The sequence below is a fragment of the Schistocerca cancellata genome, chromosome 3 (assembly GCF_023864275.1).
Source record: "Schistocerca cancellata isolate TAMUIC-IGC-003103 chromosome 3, iqSchCanc2.1, whole genome shotgun sequence".
NCBI classification, from domain to species: domain Eukaryota; kingdom Metazoa; phylum Arthropoda; class Insecta; order Orthoptera; family Acrididae; genus Schistocerca; species Schistocerca cancellata.
In genome coordinates, this window is record NC_064628.1 from 518,052,691 (window position 1) to 518,074,284 (window position 21,594).

The 21,594-nt window shown below is 37.6% G+C and overlaps 1 protein-coding gene across 1 annotated transcript in view; it reads left to right on the plus strand.

Annotated features, from left to right (window-relative positions):
* Positions 1–20,239, plus strand: part of LOC126175322 (DIS3-like exonuclease 2) — a 236,843-nt gene extending 216,604 nt beyond the window's left edge. Inside the window, exon 15 of the mRNA XM_049922033.1 lies at positions 11,996–20,239. Within this exon, the coding sequence (XP_049777990.1) occupies positions 11,996–12,229 (234 nt within the window). The 3' untranslated portion in view covers positions 12,230–20,239. The remainder of the gene's footprint in view (positions 1–11,995) is intronic.
* Positions 20,240–21,594: the final 1,355 nt, after the last annotated feature.

The window sequence follows — 21,594 nt, forward strand, 5'->3', positions numbered from 1 at the left end:
CCGTCTCCTCCTCTGCCCTCTGTCCGTCTCCTCCTCTGCCCTCTGTCCGTCTCCTCCTCTGCCCTCTGTCCGCCTCCTCCTCTGCCCTCTGTCCGCCTCCTCCGCTGCCCTATGCCCGCCTCCTCCTCTGCCCTCTGCCCGCCTCCTCCGCTGCCCTATGCCCGCCTCCTCCGCTGCCCTCTGCCCGCCTCCTCCGCTGCCCTCTGCCCGCCTCCTCCGCTGCCCCTCTGCCCGCCTCCTCCGCTGCCCCTCTGCCCGCCTCCTCCGCTGCCCCTCTGCCCGCCTCCTCCGCTGCCCCTCTGCCCGCCTCCTCCGCTGCCCTTTTATCTCTGAAAGGATAAAGATATCAAGAAAATTTTCAAGGTTATTCGAGATCCCAATTGTAGGAATATCGTGAAAATTACAGCCACTTGCTGTGCCTAACCGCCTTGGAATACACATTTTGGTTTTCTTATCCAAAACCAATGTTTTTGGTGTGATCCTCAGTTTTTGAAAATGGGGATATAGCACTTCTAGCTAAATGCCAAGACAATATGCCATTACAATTTGAGCACTTTGCTGTGGTTAGATATCTGCTGCAGACGGCAGAAAAATGGTGAAAAACACTTTTTATGGGTTTTCTCAGGAATCACCCGTGAACTAAATAGCGCCTCCATAAGCCCCTTAAGACACGCCGTAGTTCACACCCAGTGCAAAAAGAGTCAACTGATTTACTCCATTTGTCTAAGCTGGAGGAAATGTGTAATATTCAAACTTCCACGCTGTACTGTAGGATAGTTACAGTAAGACAATCCTACTTTTGGGTACACAAATGGTCCCTACTTCAAAAGTTATCCAAAGCACTTGACCCTATCTTTCTATCACCAGTAGAACCTGAGGTATGAACCACAGGAAAATCCTGTTTTTATGCGTAGTGTTTTGGAACATGTAGATAGCACATGCTATTGCATGCGTACCAACTACTGTACAACTACAACATCGGTGACAAATTGCTGGAGACAATACCTACCATAAAATGTCTAGGAGTAACCATTCAGACGACCTCAAGTGGAATGACCACATAAGACAGAAAGTATAAAAAGCAGATGCTGGACTGAGATTCATAAGAAATATTTAAAGGAAAGGTAATTCATCCAGGAAAAAAGTACTTAAAACATTTGTTAAACCAATTTTAGTGTTGCCCTTCACTCTGGTACCTATATCAGATAGAAATAATAGAAGAGATGGAGAAGATCCATTGAAGATCAGTGCCTTTTGTGCCAGGTCATTTGATCGATGCAAGAGGGTTGCAGGGATACTGCATAAACTGTAGTGGCAGATGCCACAAGAGAGTCTGTCTGCATCACAGAGAGATTTACTATTGAAATTTTGAGAGAGCACTTTCCAGGAAGAGTTGGACATGATATTACTTCCTGCCACATACATCTTATGAAATGACTGCAATGAGAAAATTTGAGAAACTAGAGCTAATATAGAGCTTTACTCATTCTTCTTGCATGCCATTTGTGAATAGAAGAGGAGATCAGATAATGGTACTAGAAGTACCTACCACCGCACAACGTCAGATGGCTTGCTTGAGTATTGATGATATTTGTGTATTCCGCCTGCTCATGAGACTGTGGGCATGTTGATGCATAGACATCGATAATTTAATGGAATGTATTTTTTTTAACTCTTTCTATTACATCTGAGATCCTTTCAATATTTGTAGCATTGTTTGTAATTTTCTCTTTTACAATATAGCTTAAACATGAATTTACCAACCTATTCTTTTCCACTGTAGTAAAACATCTGTCATGAGTTTAAATGTTTGGCTTTTAGTTTTATTCCTTGTGACATCTTTTAATTTCTGCTCCAACTCCACTATCCTGTCTTTTGGTAGTAAAGTTCTGGAATTTCATTGTCCCCAAATAAAGAGTAATAGGAGCAATTATTATCATTTTAGGCAAACTCATGCAGCATGGCATGGTCACAGAAATAGCTTAGCATTTTCCATGTCGGAAAGCCATTTCCTGGTTCCTGACTCCCCTATTCCAAATATTCTTGTATCTACACCTACATACATACTCCACAATCCACTGTATGGTGTGTGGCGCAGGGTACCACATACTGCTACTAGGAATTTCCTTACCTGTTCCACTCGCAAACAGAGCAAGAGGAAAAATCAACTGTGTATATGCCTCTGTATGAGCTCTAATTTCTCATATGTTACCTTCACGGTCCTTAGACGAAGTGTGTGTTCTCAGCAGTAGAATCATTCAGCAGTCAGCTTCAGAGGTTGGTTCTCTAAATGTTCTCAGTAGTGTTCCTCGAAAAGAATGTTCCTTTCCCTCCTGGGATTCCCATTTACATTTCTGAAGAATCTCCATAAAACTTGCCTGTTGTTTGAACCTACCAGTTACAATCAAGCAGCCCGCCTCTGAACTGCTTTAATGTCTTCCTTTCATCTGACCTGATGCAGATTCCAAACAGTCGAGCAGTACTCAGGAATGGGTCATTCTATATGTCATCTCCTTATTAGATGAGCTACACATTCCCAGAATTCTCCCCAAAAAAAACAAAATCGAGCATTCACCATCCCAACTATGAGCCAGAAGCTTTGCAATATTATGCCTAGATATTTAACTGATGAAAAAAATGAAATGATCGTTTGGCATTTCAACCAACACATTACTGTTGCTGTGTTTGAACATCACAGGATTGTTTTTCCAAGTAAACCGTATTAACTTTTCTTAGGAAAAAAAAGCAAGCTGCCATTCACCACACCAACTAGACATTGTCCCTAAGTCATCTTGTATCCCCCTCAGTCACTCAAGGAGGACACCTTCCCGTACAATACAGCTTCATCAGCAAACAGCCATAAATGCCTCTGTGACATGTGGCACTCCTGATGGTATCCATGTCTCTGATGACTCTTGCTCTCAAGGGTAAGTCTTCAAGCCATTCACATATCTGGGAATGTATTCCATATGCTCAGACCTTTGTGAACAGTCTGCAACGGGACACCATGTCTGTTGTTTACTGGATGTCTAGGAATAGACAAAGCTTAGGGAAGGCTTTTTACAATGTTGACTGGAATACTCTCAAATTCTAAAGGTGGCAGGGGCAAAATACAGGAGTGGAAGGCTATTTACAATTTATACAGAAATCAGATGACAGTGATAAGAGTCAAGGATTATGAAAGGGAAGCAGTGGTTGACAAGCGAGTGAGACACGGTTGTACCCTATCCCCATTGTTATTCAATCTGTATATTGAGCAAGCTGTAAAGGGAACAAAAAGAAAAATTTGGAGTGAGAATTAAAGTCCAGGGAGAAGAAATAAAAACTTTGAGGTTTGCCGATGACATTGTAATTCTGTCAGAGACAGCAAAGGACTTGTAAGAGCAATTGAACGGAATGGACAGTATGTTGAAAGAAGGATATAAGATGAACATAAACAAAAACAAAGAACATAAACAAAAGCAAAATGAGGATAATGGAATGTAGTCAAATTAAATCAGGTGATGCTGAGGGAATCAGATTAGGAAAAGAGACACTTAAAACAGTAAATGAATTTTGCTACTTGGAAAGCAAAAATAACTGACGATGGTCGAAGTAGGGAGGATATAAAATGTAGACTGGCAGTGAGAAGAAAAGTGTTCTTGAAGAAGAGAAATTTGATAACATCAAGTATAGATTTAAATGTCAGGAAGTTGTTTCAGAAAGTATTCGTATGGGCTGTAGCCATGTATGGAAGTGAAACAGGGATGGTAAACAGTTGAGACAAGAAGAGAATAGAAGCTTTTGAAACATGGTGCTACAGAGGAATGCTGAAGATTTGATGGGTAAATCACGTAACTAATGAGGAGGTACTGAACAGAATAGGTTGTGGTACAACGTGACTAAAGAAGGGGTCAGTTGATAGAACACATTCTGAGGCATCAATTCATCACCAGTTTCATACTGGAGGAAAGCTTGGAAGGTAAAAACTGAAGAGGAAGACCAGTAGATGAATACAGCAAACAGATTCACGAGGATGTAGGTTGCAGTAGTTACACAGAAATGAAGAGGCTTGCACAGGATAGAGTAGCATGGAGAACTGTATCAAACCAGTCTTAGGACTGAAGACCATGACAACAACAGAAATATGGAATCTGGTTGTTGCCCTCAATCCATGGTTTATAGGCTATCATCTCAGAAAAGGGCAAGCTGAGTTTCACACGAGTGATGCTTTCTAAATCCGTGATGATTTGTGGACAGAAACGTTTCTTTCTCAAGGAAATTTATTTTATTCATACTCAGAATGTTTTCAAGTACTCTGCAACAAACTGAGGTTAAGGATATTGGTCTGTTATTATGGGGTCCGTTGTACCTTTCTTATGCACAAGATTCACTTTCACTCTTTTCCAGTTGCTAATTGCTTGGGACTGGGCCGTAGGTGACACGTTCATGATAAATGGAACCTAATTAAGGGGCACATGCTGCAGAGCACTCTGTATAAAATCAAATTGGGATTTCATCTGGACCAGGCAACTTATTTGTTTTAGACCCTCTCAACTGCTTCTCTGCACCACAGGTGCCAGTTTCTATGTCCTCCATGTGGGAGTCTGTATGACAGTCAGATGGTATCTTTGTATGATCCTCCTGCATGAATAATGTCTTAAATGTAAAATTTAAAACTTCAGCTTTCCTTTTGCCGTCTTCTATTGCCATTTCAAACTGGTCAATGGGTGATTGGGTACCAGCTTTTGATCTGCTCAGGACTTTACGTTAACCGGATTTTCCTTGGTTTCTGATCTTTTCCTAAGATTTGATGGTGGAAATTGTTGTATGCTTTGTGAGTTGATCTTCCTATGGATGCACAAATTTTTACTAACTTCTGTACATCAACATTTGCGCATTGTTTTTTGTAGCTTAAATACTCTCTTATCCTTCTTGATGGATTTATTAATTTTAGTAACTGTTGTTGCTATGATATAATTATCACTAATCCCTGTTCTATACTGACACTGTTGTTGAGGTTAGGCCTGTTTGTAGCTACAAGGTCTGAAATATTTCTATTGCATGTAGGCTGTTGAACTAGTTGTTCAAGACAGTTTCTGGAAAACATGTTCAAAAGTACTTCACGAATCCCTCTCTCCATATCGTGCTGTGAGTCCATAGATATCTGTCCATACTCAGTAGATTAATGGCGCCTCCAACTAGTACTGCATGATGTTGGTATTTCCACACTACTGATAGTGGACTTCCCTTGAATGATTGTACAAGTGTTGCAGGAAGTCAGGTGACCGGTAAAAACATCCATTAATTAACTTGAGTTCACCTAAGCCTGCTACGTGTGTCAGGATAATCAGTTTTTATATCAATAGACACAATATTTTTTTGACGGAATTGAACACTCTCCCTCCTATGGAATTGGGTCTGTCTTCTTGATATACTTTCCATGCGTCACTAAATATTTTGAAACTTTCTACTTCGGGTCTCAGCCAGCTCTTGGCTGCGAGAATAATTTTAGTCTGACAACTTTGCTAAAGGTTAGTAGGTTCAGGTGCTATATTACAAATACTTTGTCATTTTACTGTTAAAATTTTGGCACTCAAAGGTATGTCCACTTTGTAAGAGATCTGATTTCACACTGTGAATCAACAGACGAGCATTCGTCAGAGGCCCTCAAACTACAACTTAGACTAAAAAAAAACTCCCATGTGCTACCTGAATAGCTGCTTCCTCTTTGCAGTCTACCCCTGATCTATTGAGGGTAGCCTTACAATTCCTTATGCCAAAGCACAGTCTATAAATCATAGGCAAGACCATCACAAAATTGACAGAGGCTTTGGTTGAGACCCACCCAATCAGTGTGACCCACCCAAACAGCTCCAAACCAAAGGTCCCCAGTGAACTCCAGAAACAATGCTGCAAGTTGTGTGCTCTGCTTGCACCCCACACGCAAGGCCAACAGTCTAAACCACTTGTGCTAGCTGCCCAAATGAACAGAGGATGGCCTCAGAGCCCAAGTGACAGACATCATTGATGTCAACGTGAGCCAAAACTTCCAGAAGATCGCACCGTGCAAGCTTGATAGCTACAGGCAGGGCCTCCTCCGCGTATTGGATGGAGCTCACCAGCTGACATACTGAGTTCTCATTGGCTTTCTTTCCAGCCCAGAATGCTATTTCTGTAATGGTCTCCATAATGTACCTTACGTTGGACCTCCCAATTCTTAGTAAACCCATCCACCCCACCATGTGCCTGCTTGGATCCCGCTGAAGGAGCAGCCTGTCCACTCACAGAGTGAATTAGCATGACCCAAGACCAGCCTCCACATTGACTTCACACCCCAAGTGACACAAATGTGTTAGAATCTGCAAGTCAGCCTGTGGTGAGCACAGATCCCAATGATGGGTACACTGCAAGTTGCCTTGGCAGCAGAGCGCGTGGGCGAAATAAGCAACACCTGACATGTCCTATGTGATGCCCCAGATGCTCTACAGCACTACACCCAGAAGCAGCAACCATGCAGGTGGCTAAGCACAGCCAAAAATATCTTCAGGCACACACATGCACTATGTATTTCCTGCCAGGGGTAAGTTTAGCCAAAATTTTTTCGAAGCATATAAGTGTTCCAAAACGTTAGATTAAATACAGTTGTCAGTGGTATCTTTATTGCTGTTAGAAATAGTTTATCTTGTAGTGACATTGAAGTAGATAGTTCCTGTAAGTAAGTACGATTAAAGGTTGTACATGACCAACAGAATAAATTATTAATTAGTTCTTTCACTGATCTCCTGACTGTGATGATACAACTGCTGAACAGTTCACAGCAAACTTGACTCTCATCAAAAATAGGTACCCCACTCTCACAATTATAGTTGGTGGTAACTTCAATCTGCTCTTAATTTGTTGGCGAAAATATGTACTCAAAGCTGATGGTAAGTATGAAACATCATCAGAAATTGTACTAAATGCATTCTCCAAAAATTATTTTGAACAATTAGTACAGGAGCCCACACTAAGTATAAATGATTGCAAAAACGTGTTTTACCTCTTGGCAATAAATAATTCTGACCAAATAGGAGCATCATGATGGATACAGGGATTAGTGACCACAAGATCTTTGTAGTGAGACCAAACACCACAATATCTAAATCCACTGAAAGTAAGTGCAAAATATATCTGTTTAAAAAAGCAGACAAAAATTCACCTTACTGCTTCCTAAGAGATAACCCCCACTTATTCGCAACTAACTATGTAAGTGTAGATGAGATGTGGCTTCAATTCAAATAAATAGTATTTGAGGAAGTTGAAAGATATATAACAAATAAATTAATAAAATATGGTGCTAATCCCCCATGGCACATAAAAACAGGTCAAAACAGTTACTGAAGCTCGAAACTTAGTGTGTACTTCAGTGCAAGGTGCTTTTAATAGCTTCCATAATGAAACTGTTTGTCAAAATCTATCAGAGAATCCAAAGAGATTTGGTCATATGTAGAGCACACCAGAAGTAAGAAACAATCAATACCTTCACTGCGCAATACCAGTGGTAATATTGCTGATGACAGTGCCATTAAAGCAAAGTTTTTGAATTCAGTTTTCCAAAATTCCTTCACCAAAGAAGATGAAGTAAATATCCAGAATTCAAATCAACAACTACTGCCAACATGATTAACTTAGAAGTAGTATTCTCTGTGTAGGAAGTAGCTTAGAGTAGTTAATAAAACTAAGGCTTCCAGTTCAATTAGCATACCAATAAGATTTATTTCAGAATATGCTGATACAAAAGCCCTATACTTAGCGAAATTACAGACAAATATTACTGATTTGATTTGTAGTAGGATTTTAGAACATTATTAATTACCTCAAAGGTGACAAATGGTCTATTGACACACAGTCAGCATGGATTCAGAGAATATCATTCTTGTGAAACACAACTAGCTCTTTATTCACGCAAAATAGTGAGTGCTGTCGACAGGGGATCTCAAATTGAATCCATATTTCTAGGTTTCCAGAAGACTTTCGACAAAGTTCCTTACGAGACTTCTAATCAGATTGCGTGCCTATAAAGTAACACTTCAGTTGTGTGAGTAGCCCCGTGATTTCCTCTCGGAAAGATCACTGTACGTAGTAATCGATGGAAAATCATTGAGTAATACTGAATTGATATTCAGCATTCCCCAAGGAGGTGTTACAGGCCATCTGCTGTTGGTAATCTGCATAAACAACTTAAGAGATAATCTGAACACTCTTAGATTCTTTGCAGATGATGCAGTCATTTACCATCTAGTAAAATCATTAGAAGATCAAAATGAAGTGCAAAATGATTTTGATATGATTATCTGAATGGTGCAAAAAGTGGCAATTGTCTTTCAATAAGGAAAAGTGTGAGGTCATTCACTTGAGTACAGAAAGTAATCTGTTAAATTTCGATTACATGATAAATTTTGGTTACGTGATGAATAATGCAAATTTAAAGGTTGTCATTTCGACTAGATACCTAAAAATTACAACTACTAACAACTTAAGTATGGGATCATTACCAAATAAGTTTGACAGCAAAAAAGTTTAGAGAAAAGCATCTCATTTTGTATTATTGCAAAATATGGGAGAGCATGTCACAGATATGATAAATGAGTTAGGATGGCAATCATTAACACAAGATCATTTTTTGTTGCTGTGAGATCTTTTCATAAAATTTCATTCTCCAACTTTCTCCTCTAAATGTGAACATATTTTATTGGCACCCACTTTATAGGGAGAAATTCTCATTGTATTAAAATAAGGGAAATCAGAAGCCACATAGAAAGATTTAAATGTTCATTTGCCCCCCCCCCCCCCCCCTCCCTCATGCACTGTTATGGAGTGGAACGGTAGAGAAACAAACTGAATGTAGTTAAAGAACCCTCTGCCAGGTGCTTAAGTTCCAGTTGCAGAGTACAATTAATAAAATGTTGTGGGCTGTTGCGGAACGTGCTTTGTAGGCAGGAGACCAACACATCCACTTTGATAGGACTCAAGTACTGGCAGGTACAAGTAGACACTATGAAAGTTTATAAAGAGAAGCAATAGAGATTGTAAAACACTCCAGGAGTTTCAATAGGAAGGAGGAGGGTGTGAAATTGAATGATAAATGGATTCTGGTGCTGAAGATGATGTGCACTAGTCTTCCACCATGGAGTGACAGCAACAGTGGACAATGGCAGTCAGCAACAGCCAGTTGTGCTCACATATTCAAAACATATGATGTCACACCACTGTGCAGAAATGGTATTTTGCTCTAGTCAGTAGTGGGCTAGAGTGAGAATCCGACATGAAAAGAAGCTATGATCCCCCTTGAAAATGTCCTCAATAGATGGTGAATTCCATTCGACCACAGCATAATAGCCCAGAACATTTTATTATTTGTGACATTTCCGGCCATGAAAGCTTACATTTTGTAGTTGCAGAGTAATCACATAGATGTAAATGTAGATGTAGACTAACTTAAGAATTGAACTATGAAACAGACAGAAAGAGCTAAATATGTACCTTGCTAGTCCCCTGTAGCTTAACCAATGCAGGCTGGTAGCTGATTGAGCTGTGGTCAACAGTTACTGGTTGTCCAGAAGAAACAAACAAATGACTAATGTGTTACAGACTCTGTGTGTGAATGTACACATTCCCATACTAAAATGCAATATTACACCCCTCAAATACAAAAATATGCCGTGAATTTTTAAATTAAACTCTGCAAGCACACAAAAAATGCAAAGAATTGAAGGATTAAACTATGAAGACAACAATAAAAGCTAAGTATATGACTTACAACAATGAAAACTGTCAATTATTGATGAAATTATTTAATTTGCCTTTGTTTCTTTTCCTTCAACCCTCCTACCTGAAGGAGCCATTGGTTCCAAAAGCTTGCCAATCGCAACAGTCTTTTATGTGTGTGTGTTCTGCCACTGTTTGGTGAGTAGATTTTTTTAAAATATATGACTTGATAGTCTCCTGGTGCTTCACCAACAAAAGCTGATGGCTGATAAAGCCGTAATACTGACCTCTCAGAAACTCCCATGTCAGCAGGATTGGCACAACCCTATCCATGGTACCCTAGCCTGTCAGGGTCCAAAGCAGTTGGTGAGATATGTGAACAGTGCTGAAGTTATAAGAGCTGTGCTCAAAGCAGATTCACCCCAGGCCCGAATGCTTCTGTGTCTCAGTGCCTAGTGTCATTACAATCTGTTCAACTCCTGATTACATTCTAGCAGGGCATTCAAATGTAACTCAATATTGTCATTTAGTAGTCATTCAGTGCCTGTTGCAGTGGTAATGAATTAGGTTCAGAAGGTAACAGACTGTGGCCCTACATACTGTCTGTAGAGAAGGAGTGGTTTGAACATCTTTTTCATATTTGTTCCCCATAAAGTGATCCATAAAGAGTGTTGCCTGTTCCACCGCATCGGACAAATAGTCTGTTAAAATCTCTTGCTCTTACTCTTTCTGGTTGTAAAACAGTAATACTACATGAAATCGTGTACTGTTTTCATTGTATTGGGTGTGTGTATTTACATTGTTTTATGTTGCTTATGTTGTAGTTATGAGTGTTTCTGCTTGATTGATTTGGTAGCCGATTTCATTTTGCTTCATTTATGTGGAATTACATCAGTACAGTGATTTAAAAATAATTTTTCCTTTCTTTTTGCTCGTGTCAAATTTTATTGCCGTTAATTGTATGACATAAGTAGTTTGAGTGTTTTATTTGAAACTGAAACGCAAAAATGTGGGAGTCAAGGAATGTGACCTCATAACTGTAATGCCTGTTAAAGGCTATTCTTCCCACATAGTTCACAGTTGAAATTATCAAGTATCACACACACATCAGTCACAATACTCAGCAAGAAATTTGAATCTTTGTATATTAAGATTGTATCCAAATTTGTAATAAAAGGGCTTTAGGTTTCGAAAACAATGAATAACATACCTGTTGTAGCATGTGATCAGGAATTAATCCATCAAGGGCTGGGAAAATCTGGAAGATAATAAAAATAGAGGGAGTTAGTAAAAAAGGGATAAAATGTTTTTAAGAAGCATAGTTCTGTTTTGTAATGTCTCTAAGAAGTTTCAGCTCTGTTACGAAAAAACTTTAGCACTTAATAAATTATTGAAATAGTATATCACAGTTTTGCATCAGTATACTGTGTTCTTAAAAATGAATTTTTTAAATGTATTAATGCATGTTTTTTTTAAAGTCAGCAAGAAAGAGAAATGTAACATTTGAACAATATTGGCAAGACGAGTTTCATTGAAGACACTATATCATGGCCGTTGGCTGCAAGTGTGAACAAACAAGAACTTAGACTGCCCAAGAGGAGAGGAGCAGTTGGGGGAACAAGCCCAGCCTTCCTCTCACAGGGCTGCCACCCTACATCAGAGTTCTGTACATTTGCAGAACCGGAACTGACACATGATCATACGGATTGCCGATCCTTTCTGGCATCATTGACATCACATTCATACCGCATGACGGACCAGGACTAGTGTCTTCACATTTTTCAAAGTTGAAAAGAAAACAATGAGCAGTGTAAAACACACAGCAAAATGAAGTACACAAAGCATTTAGTGGCACAGTTGTTTGTTTGATGTTGCCAATGGTAGCTCAGGTCCAATCTCTGTAGGTCTCTTACACAACCATAATTCAAAACACTCATCACCTAAAACCATCATGTTATACTGTCCATATAATAATGTATGTGAAAACTGTGGCTGATTTATCACAGAGAGTAAAACCTAACTGTAGACTGGCAAGTAGATTCTTTCAGAAGTTGAGTGTTTGTTTTAAAGAACAGCTCTCAATCTTCTGTAACATGTTTGCCAGTGACTGCAAGCCCTGACTGTGTAGTAGGTATATTTTAAATTAGTTCTCTCTCATATTAACATAACTCCTTTGACCTACTGTCCAATAAAATATGTGAATTATAATTTACAAATTTGTTTGTATTTTTTAATCTGTTTATGACAGATATTTTTGTTTTTGCAGAAACTGGATGCAGATGTTGAATTTGAATCCCAGAAGGATTTCTCATTCTTGAAAATAGCATGGAAGTCATCAAAGAATTTGAATAACATATTCTACCAAGTAATTGAGATATTCAGCTTAGTTCGTGTGAGACTGACAGCTGCAGAAGAGCAGACTAAAATTCTGGCCGAGCTGATAGATCCTCAGAATGCTAATACCAATAATGTCAGCAATGTTGATGGATGTTTGACATGACAGTATTCAAAGTGACTCACTTTATTTTGTGTTTGTTGTGAGTTTTCTAGACTCCAGTTGGTAACAAAATGTTTATGACAGTAACTGAATGTATCATGTAGAAAGAGAAAGATTTTCCGTGGTAGCAGGTATAGACGAAAATGACACTAAACAGAAAGTGCTGATGAAAGAAGTACTGTAGCTTGTCTCTTGAGTTACACTTTATTTTTGGGTCATGTCTTTATGGTATAGAAAAGGTAATGCCTGCTTTGTGCTGTCACATGTTTAGAAAATAAAATGTGCAAATCAGTTACTTCTTTCAGTGTTTTCTGTCTGTCATTTGACATTTGATTTTTATAATGGATATAGAAATATTTTATGAAATCTAACTTTGCATTACATAAATAATATGTATAACATCATCACTCTGTTTGGAACTGCTGTAGTTATGCTGAATATATTGATCTTTTAACAGTCAGTAATCATCTTATGCACCTCTGCAATTTGTTTCAGATATGACTAGAAAACTGAATTTTATTTCAAGTTAAGGTTTTAGGTGGTTGGTCTACTGTAAGGATGGAAATTTCTCTCATTTTAGTCTCAAATGTAATGAGAAGAGATTTTCTATATACAATTTATGCCTTTTCAGAGTTGTTGCTATCAAGAGTTTAAAAATATACGGAGAGAGTGTAAGTTTATCACCATGTGACTGAACAGACTGTTATACACCACAAGGTAGACGGATGTAGTGCAATTTTCTCCATTACTGAATTAGCCTCTCAGCAAATGCAGAGTGTGGTAAACTTTGCTGCTGCCAAAGGCAACTGAATGAGTGGTAGAAGAATGTGTAGAAAGTCAGTAATGTTTCAACAACTGAAATTTTTCTACTGATGTTGAGGAAGATACAAATAAGTTTCGAAAGCATGAGCAAAAACAGTAAATGGACAAAGACTGCACATTAACAATTTTTATTAACATATGCTGTTGTGAAAAATTTTGTGATTACACCATTTTGTATCTTGGTCACTTGTATTTGTGCTGTGATTTATGTCAGTATGTTTTATTTGTATTATTTCAGTATGTTTTGTTTGTATTATTTGCTTGCAGTTGTTTTACCATATTTATCTTTATTTTATATCTTTTGTTTAAAAGCTGTTGTTATATGCTTCCTCTCAATTTGTCTGGGGTTATGTAGAAGTGTGTGGATTTATCCATAGTAATGTAGACATACTGTAAGGGTTTAGGCATCTGAAATTGCCTACATTATCTTCAAAGTTATTACATATTATTTGGTGTGAATGCAGGCTGTCTTGGTGTATTTCATTTATGGAATCTTGGATTATCAGCTGAGTTGTGGCACTGTGTCGTCGCAACATTTTGATGAGTTTTCTACCTTGTTGAGACGTTGCAGTAACACATCATCATGATTTGACTGTTGATTTCATTAATATTGTTTAGTAATTCCATAAAGTTGTATTTATTTGGAGACCGTTCATGAATTAAGTTGTTTCCATCATATCAAAGATGGAAGTTTCCAGTGTTCAACCTTAGGTGTCCTCCAAGTGATCACACTATGTAATATTAGAAAAACAAGATGCCTAACTTGCTTCACCAGGTCTAAAGTGATATTCTGGGTACTTTTGATTCATCATTAAAGAAACCATACAGAAAGCAATTCCCCCATTGGGAAATCTAGCGAGTTGGGTGGCTACATACAGCAATATTGTGTGTGGAAATTGTGTGACCAATTTGTTGAACTGGCAGATGTCAGTGTACATACTATTTGACATTCATATGATGACATGGACAGGACCCATCTTGGAAAATGAGCTCTCTACTACTAGTTGTGACAGCAACTAGCATGTCCAAGTGTGTGTTTGTGTGTGTGTGTGTGTGTGTGTGTGTGTGTGTGTGTGTGTTCAGTGATAATTCTCTTGGCTAAGAAAAATAAATTTCACACCTAATTTAGAAATGGACAAAGCACTTTTAGTTCTGGACATTTTTTATCTCAGTGACAAAGTGCAGTTATTGCAGACTTATTTGCATACTTTATCAGATGAAGAAATATTCTTCATGACTCCCAGTTCAAAGTTGTGACATAATTTTGCTCACTTGTACCCTGGCTGTGGTTTATGCCACCATGGTTGTTCTTTTTCCTGTTATATCTGTCTATATGCAGATATTATACCAAGTTAAGGTTTTTTATCATTTTTTTAGCAACTTCTGCTGCAAATAATACCAACTCTTTGAAAACTAAAGTATCTTTGCAGGTGCTTTCTTTAACAATACAGATACTCCAGCCCTCCTATAACCAGGCCACATTGTTTAGTAGGGCAACTAACACTTTCAGTGTGCACTTTTGGATTGAAATTTTCCTGAAGAACAAGGCACACATGTCGTAGTCCTCCAACCAGAAGTATTGCGCAAAAAAGGACACAAAGCTCCAAAAATATACTCTCTCAGTTTGGCCTTGTGCTTTACCCTAACATTTTGCCTAATGCATAAATTGGATACTTTTTTGCATTCTGTAATTGTGACACAGTTCATGTATAGTATGGATCTAGGTACAAAGGATTGTTTTTGGTTGCATGGCATGTAAGTGTCAGTTTTCATGCGTAAGGATGATGTGTTGTTCGACAAAAACTGGTAATTGTAACAAACAAATGGCATATAGCAATTGCACCAAATTGTGGTTTTTCAAAAATATTTAAAATCTGTGATTAATTGCTTCCTTAGAATAAACAGGCAATTTGCCTGTAGCTACAGTAAGATTAATTTTCAATTCTTCAATAACATCTATCCAGAAAATAAAGAACATTTTACATAAACATAATTTGGATATACAGATTCAATTTTTGTGTTCAAGAATAAGAATGTATGCCAAGCCTTCTCTTTTTTGTTTAGAATGCTCAGTCTTTGGTGAATGTTTTAGTTGTCTTGCAGAAAACCAAAATTCTTTCAGCACACTTCCAGCATTATCTTAACAGTCAGAGTATAAAAAAATAGATAGTATTGTTTTAAATTGTGAGGATTACTGTACAACTCGGTGTTATTTGTTCAACTGGTATAATTGTTTTCATTTTCTTATTTTGCACATGCATAACATTCAAAGTGTCATTTTGGAATACTATCTGGAAATATAAGATTTGTTGTATTTTGTGATCCACAATGTTCCAAAGCCTTACTGCAAGAAATAATTATTACATAGTGATTGTTTGTGATTGGAAGTGCTTCATTTGTACTTGGTTTTGTAGTTAACTACATTTCGGTACAGATAGAAGGTAGAACACTAAGTATTATGTTTTACAATTCCTGTTATTCTCCTGATTCGTAGAAGTAATGTGAATGAAGAAGGAGCAAAAGTGAATTTGGGATATTGCACATCACATATTTGCAAAATGCAGTGCTGTTTTACATGCATACAATTTACTTGAAAATTTTGTATATATTACATGTGAACCACAGAGATGGCAAATTAGTCAATTCTTATTGTTCTGGTGAACTTAAAGAACAGCCAACAGTGACTGTCATAACAGAAGTCATGAACATTCCAAGGAGTACTCGTGTTTTTATAAGTGTTTCCCATTTACTTTGTATCAATAAAAGTACAAATAATGACTTAAAATAATCACAAATAGTTAATGACATTGAAAGTGTACGAGTAGCTGAATGTCAGAGGCAGACATACGCTGTTTGTATGAAATCAGGAAGCAGCTTTCTTTCTTTTTTCTTTTCTTTTTGCCCCCCTTCCCTTGTGTGTGTGTGTGTGTGTGTGTGTGTGTGTGTGTGTATGTGTGTGTGTGTGTGTGTGTGTGTGTCCACTTTTGATACCAAGCTATACATGTGTCTACTTATGATGTAAACACACACTTATTAGTTTATCCCTCTTAAGGCAGGGATTTTCTATATGACAAAGTAATATTAAAGTATCATTTGAAGTTGTGTATTACATTAAAAACATCAGAAATGCATTTCAAAATTTAGTTACTTTTACAGAAAAGCATATATAAGGTGTGTGAGAGAAGTAATGGAACTAATTTTTTATCTACCAAAGCTTTTATTTTTTCAAGCAACAATAATTTCCTGTTTAAAACAGCTATATACCAATTGGAGTCTTTTCCAGTCTTGGCAGCAGCACTGAAAGCTTCAACTGGTATGGAATTTAACATGTCGGTTACATTATGTTGAGTGTTCTCCGGAGAGCCAACATGATGTCTTTTTAAGACTTTTTCAATTTCAGGAGAAGAAAAAGCCACAAGGGCACAGATCAGGTGAATACGAGGTCTGTAGAACAACAGAAATATCTGCTGAGGTAAAAAATTCTGTGATGGAAGTGGCTGTGTAATATGGGACATTGTCGTGATTCAGCATCCACTTGCCTGCAGTGTACGGTCTTACTCAGTTCACCCTTTTGCTGAGCCTTTTGGGGTCATCTTTGTAAAACCCTTGGTTGACAGTTTGCTATGGAGGAACAAATTCTTTGTGCACAGTACCCCTACTGTCAAAAAAGCACATCAGCATTGTTTTGAGCTTTGGTTTGCTGATTCGAGCTTTTTCCTCCCAGGATATGTCTCAGTGTGCCCCTCCTCACTGTGCCGCTTTGTCTCAGGATCATACTAAAAAAATCCAGCATCTGTCACCTGTGATCACATGGCTGAACCATTTATCGTCATTGGCAATCTTATGAAGAAGATCAATAAACTTGTCTTTGATTGTACTTCTGCTAAGTTGTGAAGTTTGTCGGCATCATTTTCACACGAACCTTTCGCAAATGCAAAACTTCGGTCAGAATTTGATGAATGGTGAAAATGTTAAAGTTTAACAGGTCACCTGTCATCTTTATTGTTAAATGTTGGTCTGATCTCACAAGAGCATGCACATTTCTGATGTTTGCTTTGGTTTTTGAAGTTGATGGTTTTCCTGAGCGAGATTCATTTTCAACATGTTCTTGGCCTTCCAAAAATGATTTGTGCCAGTGAAAAACTCGTGCTCTTTATAAGAAATGTTCCCCTTAGCCCTATTACAGCTTTTCAAAGGTGACACTCGCAGATTCTCCAAGTTTAAGACAGCCAATGAACCTCTTGATTTTCTACAGCCATTACTGGCATACTGACAGGAATATACAGATGCACAGTTTGCTTTACAGATTTGCCACTTTGCCCTGATATAAGTATACATAAGTTCTCCCCTGACTAAAATGTTCCCATCCTAGTTCTCTAGAAAAGTAACGGAGAGTCTGCACTGGATGCTTTGGGTGATGAGCAGTAACCAGTTTTTGTCCAAAGCACTGGAAGAGTTCATTTGTTTGTTCTGAAGGGGACTCCGACATTGCCAACTTCCAGCCAGGCAGCTATGTGCAGCAATGACAGAATCAAGCTGCATGCCCCACAAATGTTCTCAAATGATTTTACAGAAACTATTTGGTAAAAAATTTCATTTTTGCATTCCTTATTGCTCTATTTGTCACATTCATGTTCATGTGCCTGTCATTAATATTAATGGTCGTAGTTATTGAGATATTTGCATTTAAGTAAGACAGTGAGTGAAATTTGAAAAAGTTTGTAATGAAAAATAGGGGTTGCTATGATTTTGCATTTGGTGCTTATTACATAATATGTTGCCATGAATCAAATTTAGCTAACATACTGAGTTTTTCTTTTGACTTGAATGGTGATCTCTGTCACCAATCGCAAGAAAATTGATCTGAAGTAGCACACTCATTTGTGATTGCACGTGCCAATAATAAAGCCAGAATGACATATCCACAACATTCTTCAAATTTAATAAACAATTTGTGAAATCAAAATGAGATTTTGGCAAATGATAGCTTTAATCTGTTGATCTTAACTTTTCATCAGTTCCTCACTTAATAAACCATGGTTTCAGAATTCTCCCACAATTGTGTCTGCACAACATGTTAGTGAGGTGACAGTCGAGTAATCTCAGCTGTGTTTTGGCAAAAGAAGCAAATGTTAACATGGCAACAAGAGAAATGTAGGTTTTGCTCAAAATTCGCCACTCATGACGCTTCTCTGAAAGTTAAAAATGGTTAACAAGCCACATTAAAATAAATCACTGCTTTTTGTTGCATTTTAAGTGGAATTCTTTGTAAATACTCACTAAAGTAGATGTGACAGTAGATATTTTGGAGTGGTCACTATGCAGTGGGGTGTGGAGGGGCTACACTTAATATTTACAAAAATTGTGAGCGTAGGCCTCAGTTCAGAATGGCACTTCCCCTCAAGTACTTGGAGTTTCTACTATGGCATCTGCCCTAACCTCCACCACTACTGCTCTCCCCACGTATCCTCTGCCGATTGCTTGTCTACTGGCCACATTATTCTGTGCGCGCTCTACCATAGGCTATTAGTCTGAAGCGAAGCTGACTTGCTGTTTTTAATGCTGTTTTACCAGTATTGTGTAACCTTGGGACAGGCAATCTTTTCCACTCAACTTAAGTGGTCTGTATTTCTCAAATACTTCATGTGTATATTAGGATATTAATCCCCCCCCCCCTCCAGTTCCCCCCTCTCCCCCCATACCACTCCCACCCGTACCCCTCTCTTAATGAGAGAAAAATCTTCATCTGAAGGCAGAAACAAGCAACCTGTTAGTAGGAAGATTATTCCAGTCTTAGTTACATTCTCTGATGCACTGCTTGTCAGGAACTTCAGTACATTATCAAAAAATTGATATTTTTATTTTATCCAACAGCCATTAACAGCCTGCTATATGGAATCACATCATGAAACATCAACAGTTCTAATTTTATTAAATATAATGCAAGTAACATTATTAGACAGCTTTAAGCTTCTCTTGAGTCCAGCAATATGTTGAAGTAGTTTCAGGATTTAACCAAATCTGTTGATAAACTTTTGAATACTGAAAGATTCTGTCAGTTGGACCCGAGCTGCTGGTGTTGGTTGTAATGTGTGTGTGAAGTGTGCTTCCTTGTGTGAATGAATGGTGTGTGTTTCTCTTTTACTGATGAGTGCTGTTGCCAAAAGCTTATTGCGTCTGTCTGCAACTTAATGTGTCATATTTATGGTAAGTAGCAATCTATCTTTCCCGACATGTTAAATACATGTTTTAATTGTCAGCTAATGGGATGTAGAGGCATCCCTTTCTGCACCAAACTTTTCTTCTCTGTCATTTCCATCTCAAGTTTCTACTGGAGTGTAGAATTTTGAAGACCCTTATGAAAGTCATTATGATAGAATAGCATATAACGATTCTGTTAAAACTGCCAATTTTTCAGGCCTGTGATTAGAAAACATTGTAAAATGACACCCAATAAACATTTTTTCTTTTCTTTTTTTTTTTTTTTAACTATTTTCTTAGATAAACCTCTTAACATTTCTGACATTGAAATACCTGTCCAAAGTAAATATTTTGAGCAGTTTACATGCTGTCCTTACCTTCGCCTTTTTTCCCTGTGGAGGATTTTTTTTCTGATTTTTCTGGTTGATGTGTATATTTATGGAGTTTTTTCAGTTACTGTTGCAATTTGCTTCTCAGAATTTACTAACCCCCCCCCCCCCTGTAAAAAAAGTGCACAAAATCACCTAACACCTTGTATCTAACTTCACTGAATAAGAGCTGCTGCAGCTACAATGTTTTCAAGAGTCAAATTATTCTGATCTTGAACTGTTACAGGTTCATCTGGTAGACATCAAGCTAATGATGTGGGTTGCACTGCTAGGACTCCAATTTTGAAAGCCACTTTAACTTTTTATGATGAAAAACTCAGTTTTTGTATTTTTTTTTTTTTTAGAGAAATGGATGTTACCAATGAAAATAGTGCAAAACAATGACAATAGAATATCAATTTCATCCTGACCAAGACAAGTCCGCTTGTGATATTCAGCTACTCAGTTTACAGATTTTTCACCGTACAACAGTGTGACTTCAATTTAATATTGAAGTAAATAATTTTTAAGTGATATGTCGATAAGAGGAAAAATTTTCATAAAATATTTTATTTATTTATGTCAAAGATTTTATGTACAGAATAAAGTGACATTTCAACAAGCAGTACTTTTTAAAATTATATTTAAATAAAAATTTATTGTATCTAATGCTGCAGTTGAATTTACTTGTAATAAAATGAAAATTTAGTACGTCAATACTTCTCCTCCTCTCTCAACTTAACATTAAGGTCATCTTGTAATGTTATGGCCTTGAAAGACAGGATTTTGTTTAATATTGAGAAATCTTATTTCTGAGGAAACACGGGAGCAAGCTATAGAATATAATTTGGAGCTAATATTCCAAACTTGCAATGAACTTTTGGGGTAAATGAACTGATTCTGACAACTCTTTTACGTTATGTGAAGATTTTCTTTCATATCGCTGTGTTGCTACAGAGAACTACGATACTCATAGCAAATGAAAATAGCTGGATTCAAGACAGTGATCTCACTGAAACATACAATAGTTTCTAAGGCAGATCTTATTGGCTGGTGAAAACATAGGTTTCAGTTCCATGTGGTACATATGAACTTACAAGAATATGGATGGGGAGCTGTTGAATTATCATTTAATTGTTAAGTACTACATTAATTTTACCACTAATGCAACTTTTGAATGCTGCCCATTAAATACAAACTTTACAAGAATGTTAAATGGTTGCAGTTTATCACATTTGCCTATTATTGGGTACACCAATGTGGATCTTCATGGATTAAACATTTAAATGATGCTCATCAATGCCAGTTGGCCTTCCTGAGTGTGAAGAGTAGTTCACACCAAAATGGTCCTCCTTGAAATAAGAGAACCATTTTATGACATTTAGACAACACTTGTAAAATTCAAATATGCCAAATGCACTATCCAGCTGCAAGAGCAGTAGTAGAATGTCAAACAAAAAAAGAACAAGGGATAAAAACACTCGTACAAACTATGTGCTAACAACCCAGATATAAATGTTATAAGCTTCTGCACCAACCTGTTTTTTATTTTTGGTAACTTTCAACTTTGGTTATGTAGATTATATTCTTTACGTTATGTGTTGCTTGAACAATGGACAAACACAGTTGTTACTACACAGTGTACACTTGGTTTATTGAAGGTATTTCACATGGAAGCTGGATTTACACTGTTGGTCGCCGACTCGTGTCCACTGCACCTAGTGCACACTCTCGAGCTGATGGAAGACTTCACTTTATTGGTAGATTACTACAGAGATGCAGTCAGTCTGTAAAGGAGATCGCTTACAAATCAGTCATGTGACCCATCCTAGATTACTGCTCAAATACTAAATAGAACAAACAAGGGATACTGCACATACACAGAGAAGGGTAGTGTGAATGGTCACATGTTTGTTTGATCTGTTTGAGATTGATGCAAAGATGCTGAAGAGACTGAGCTGGCAGACTGCTGAAGAA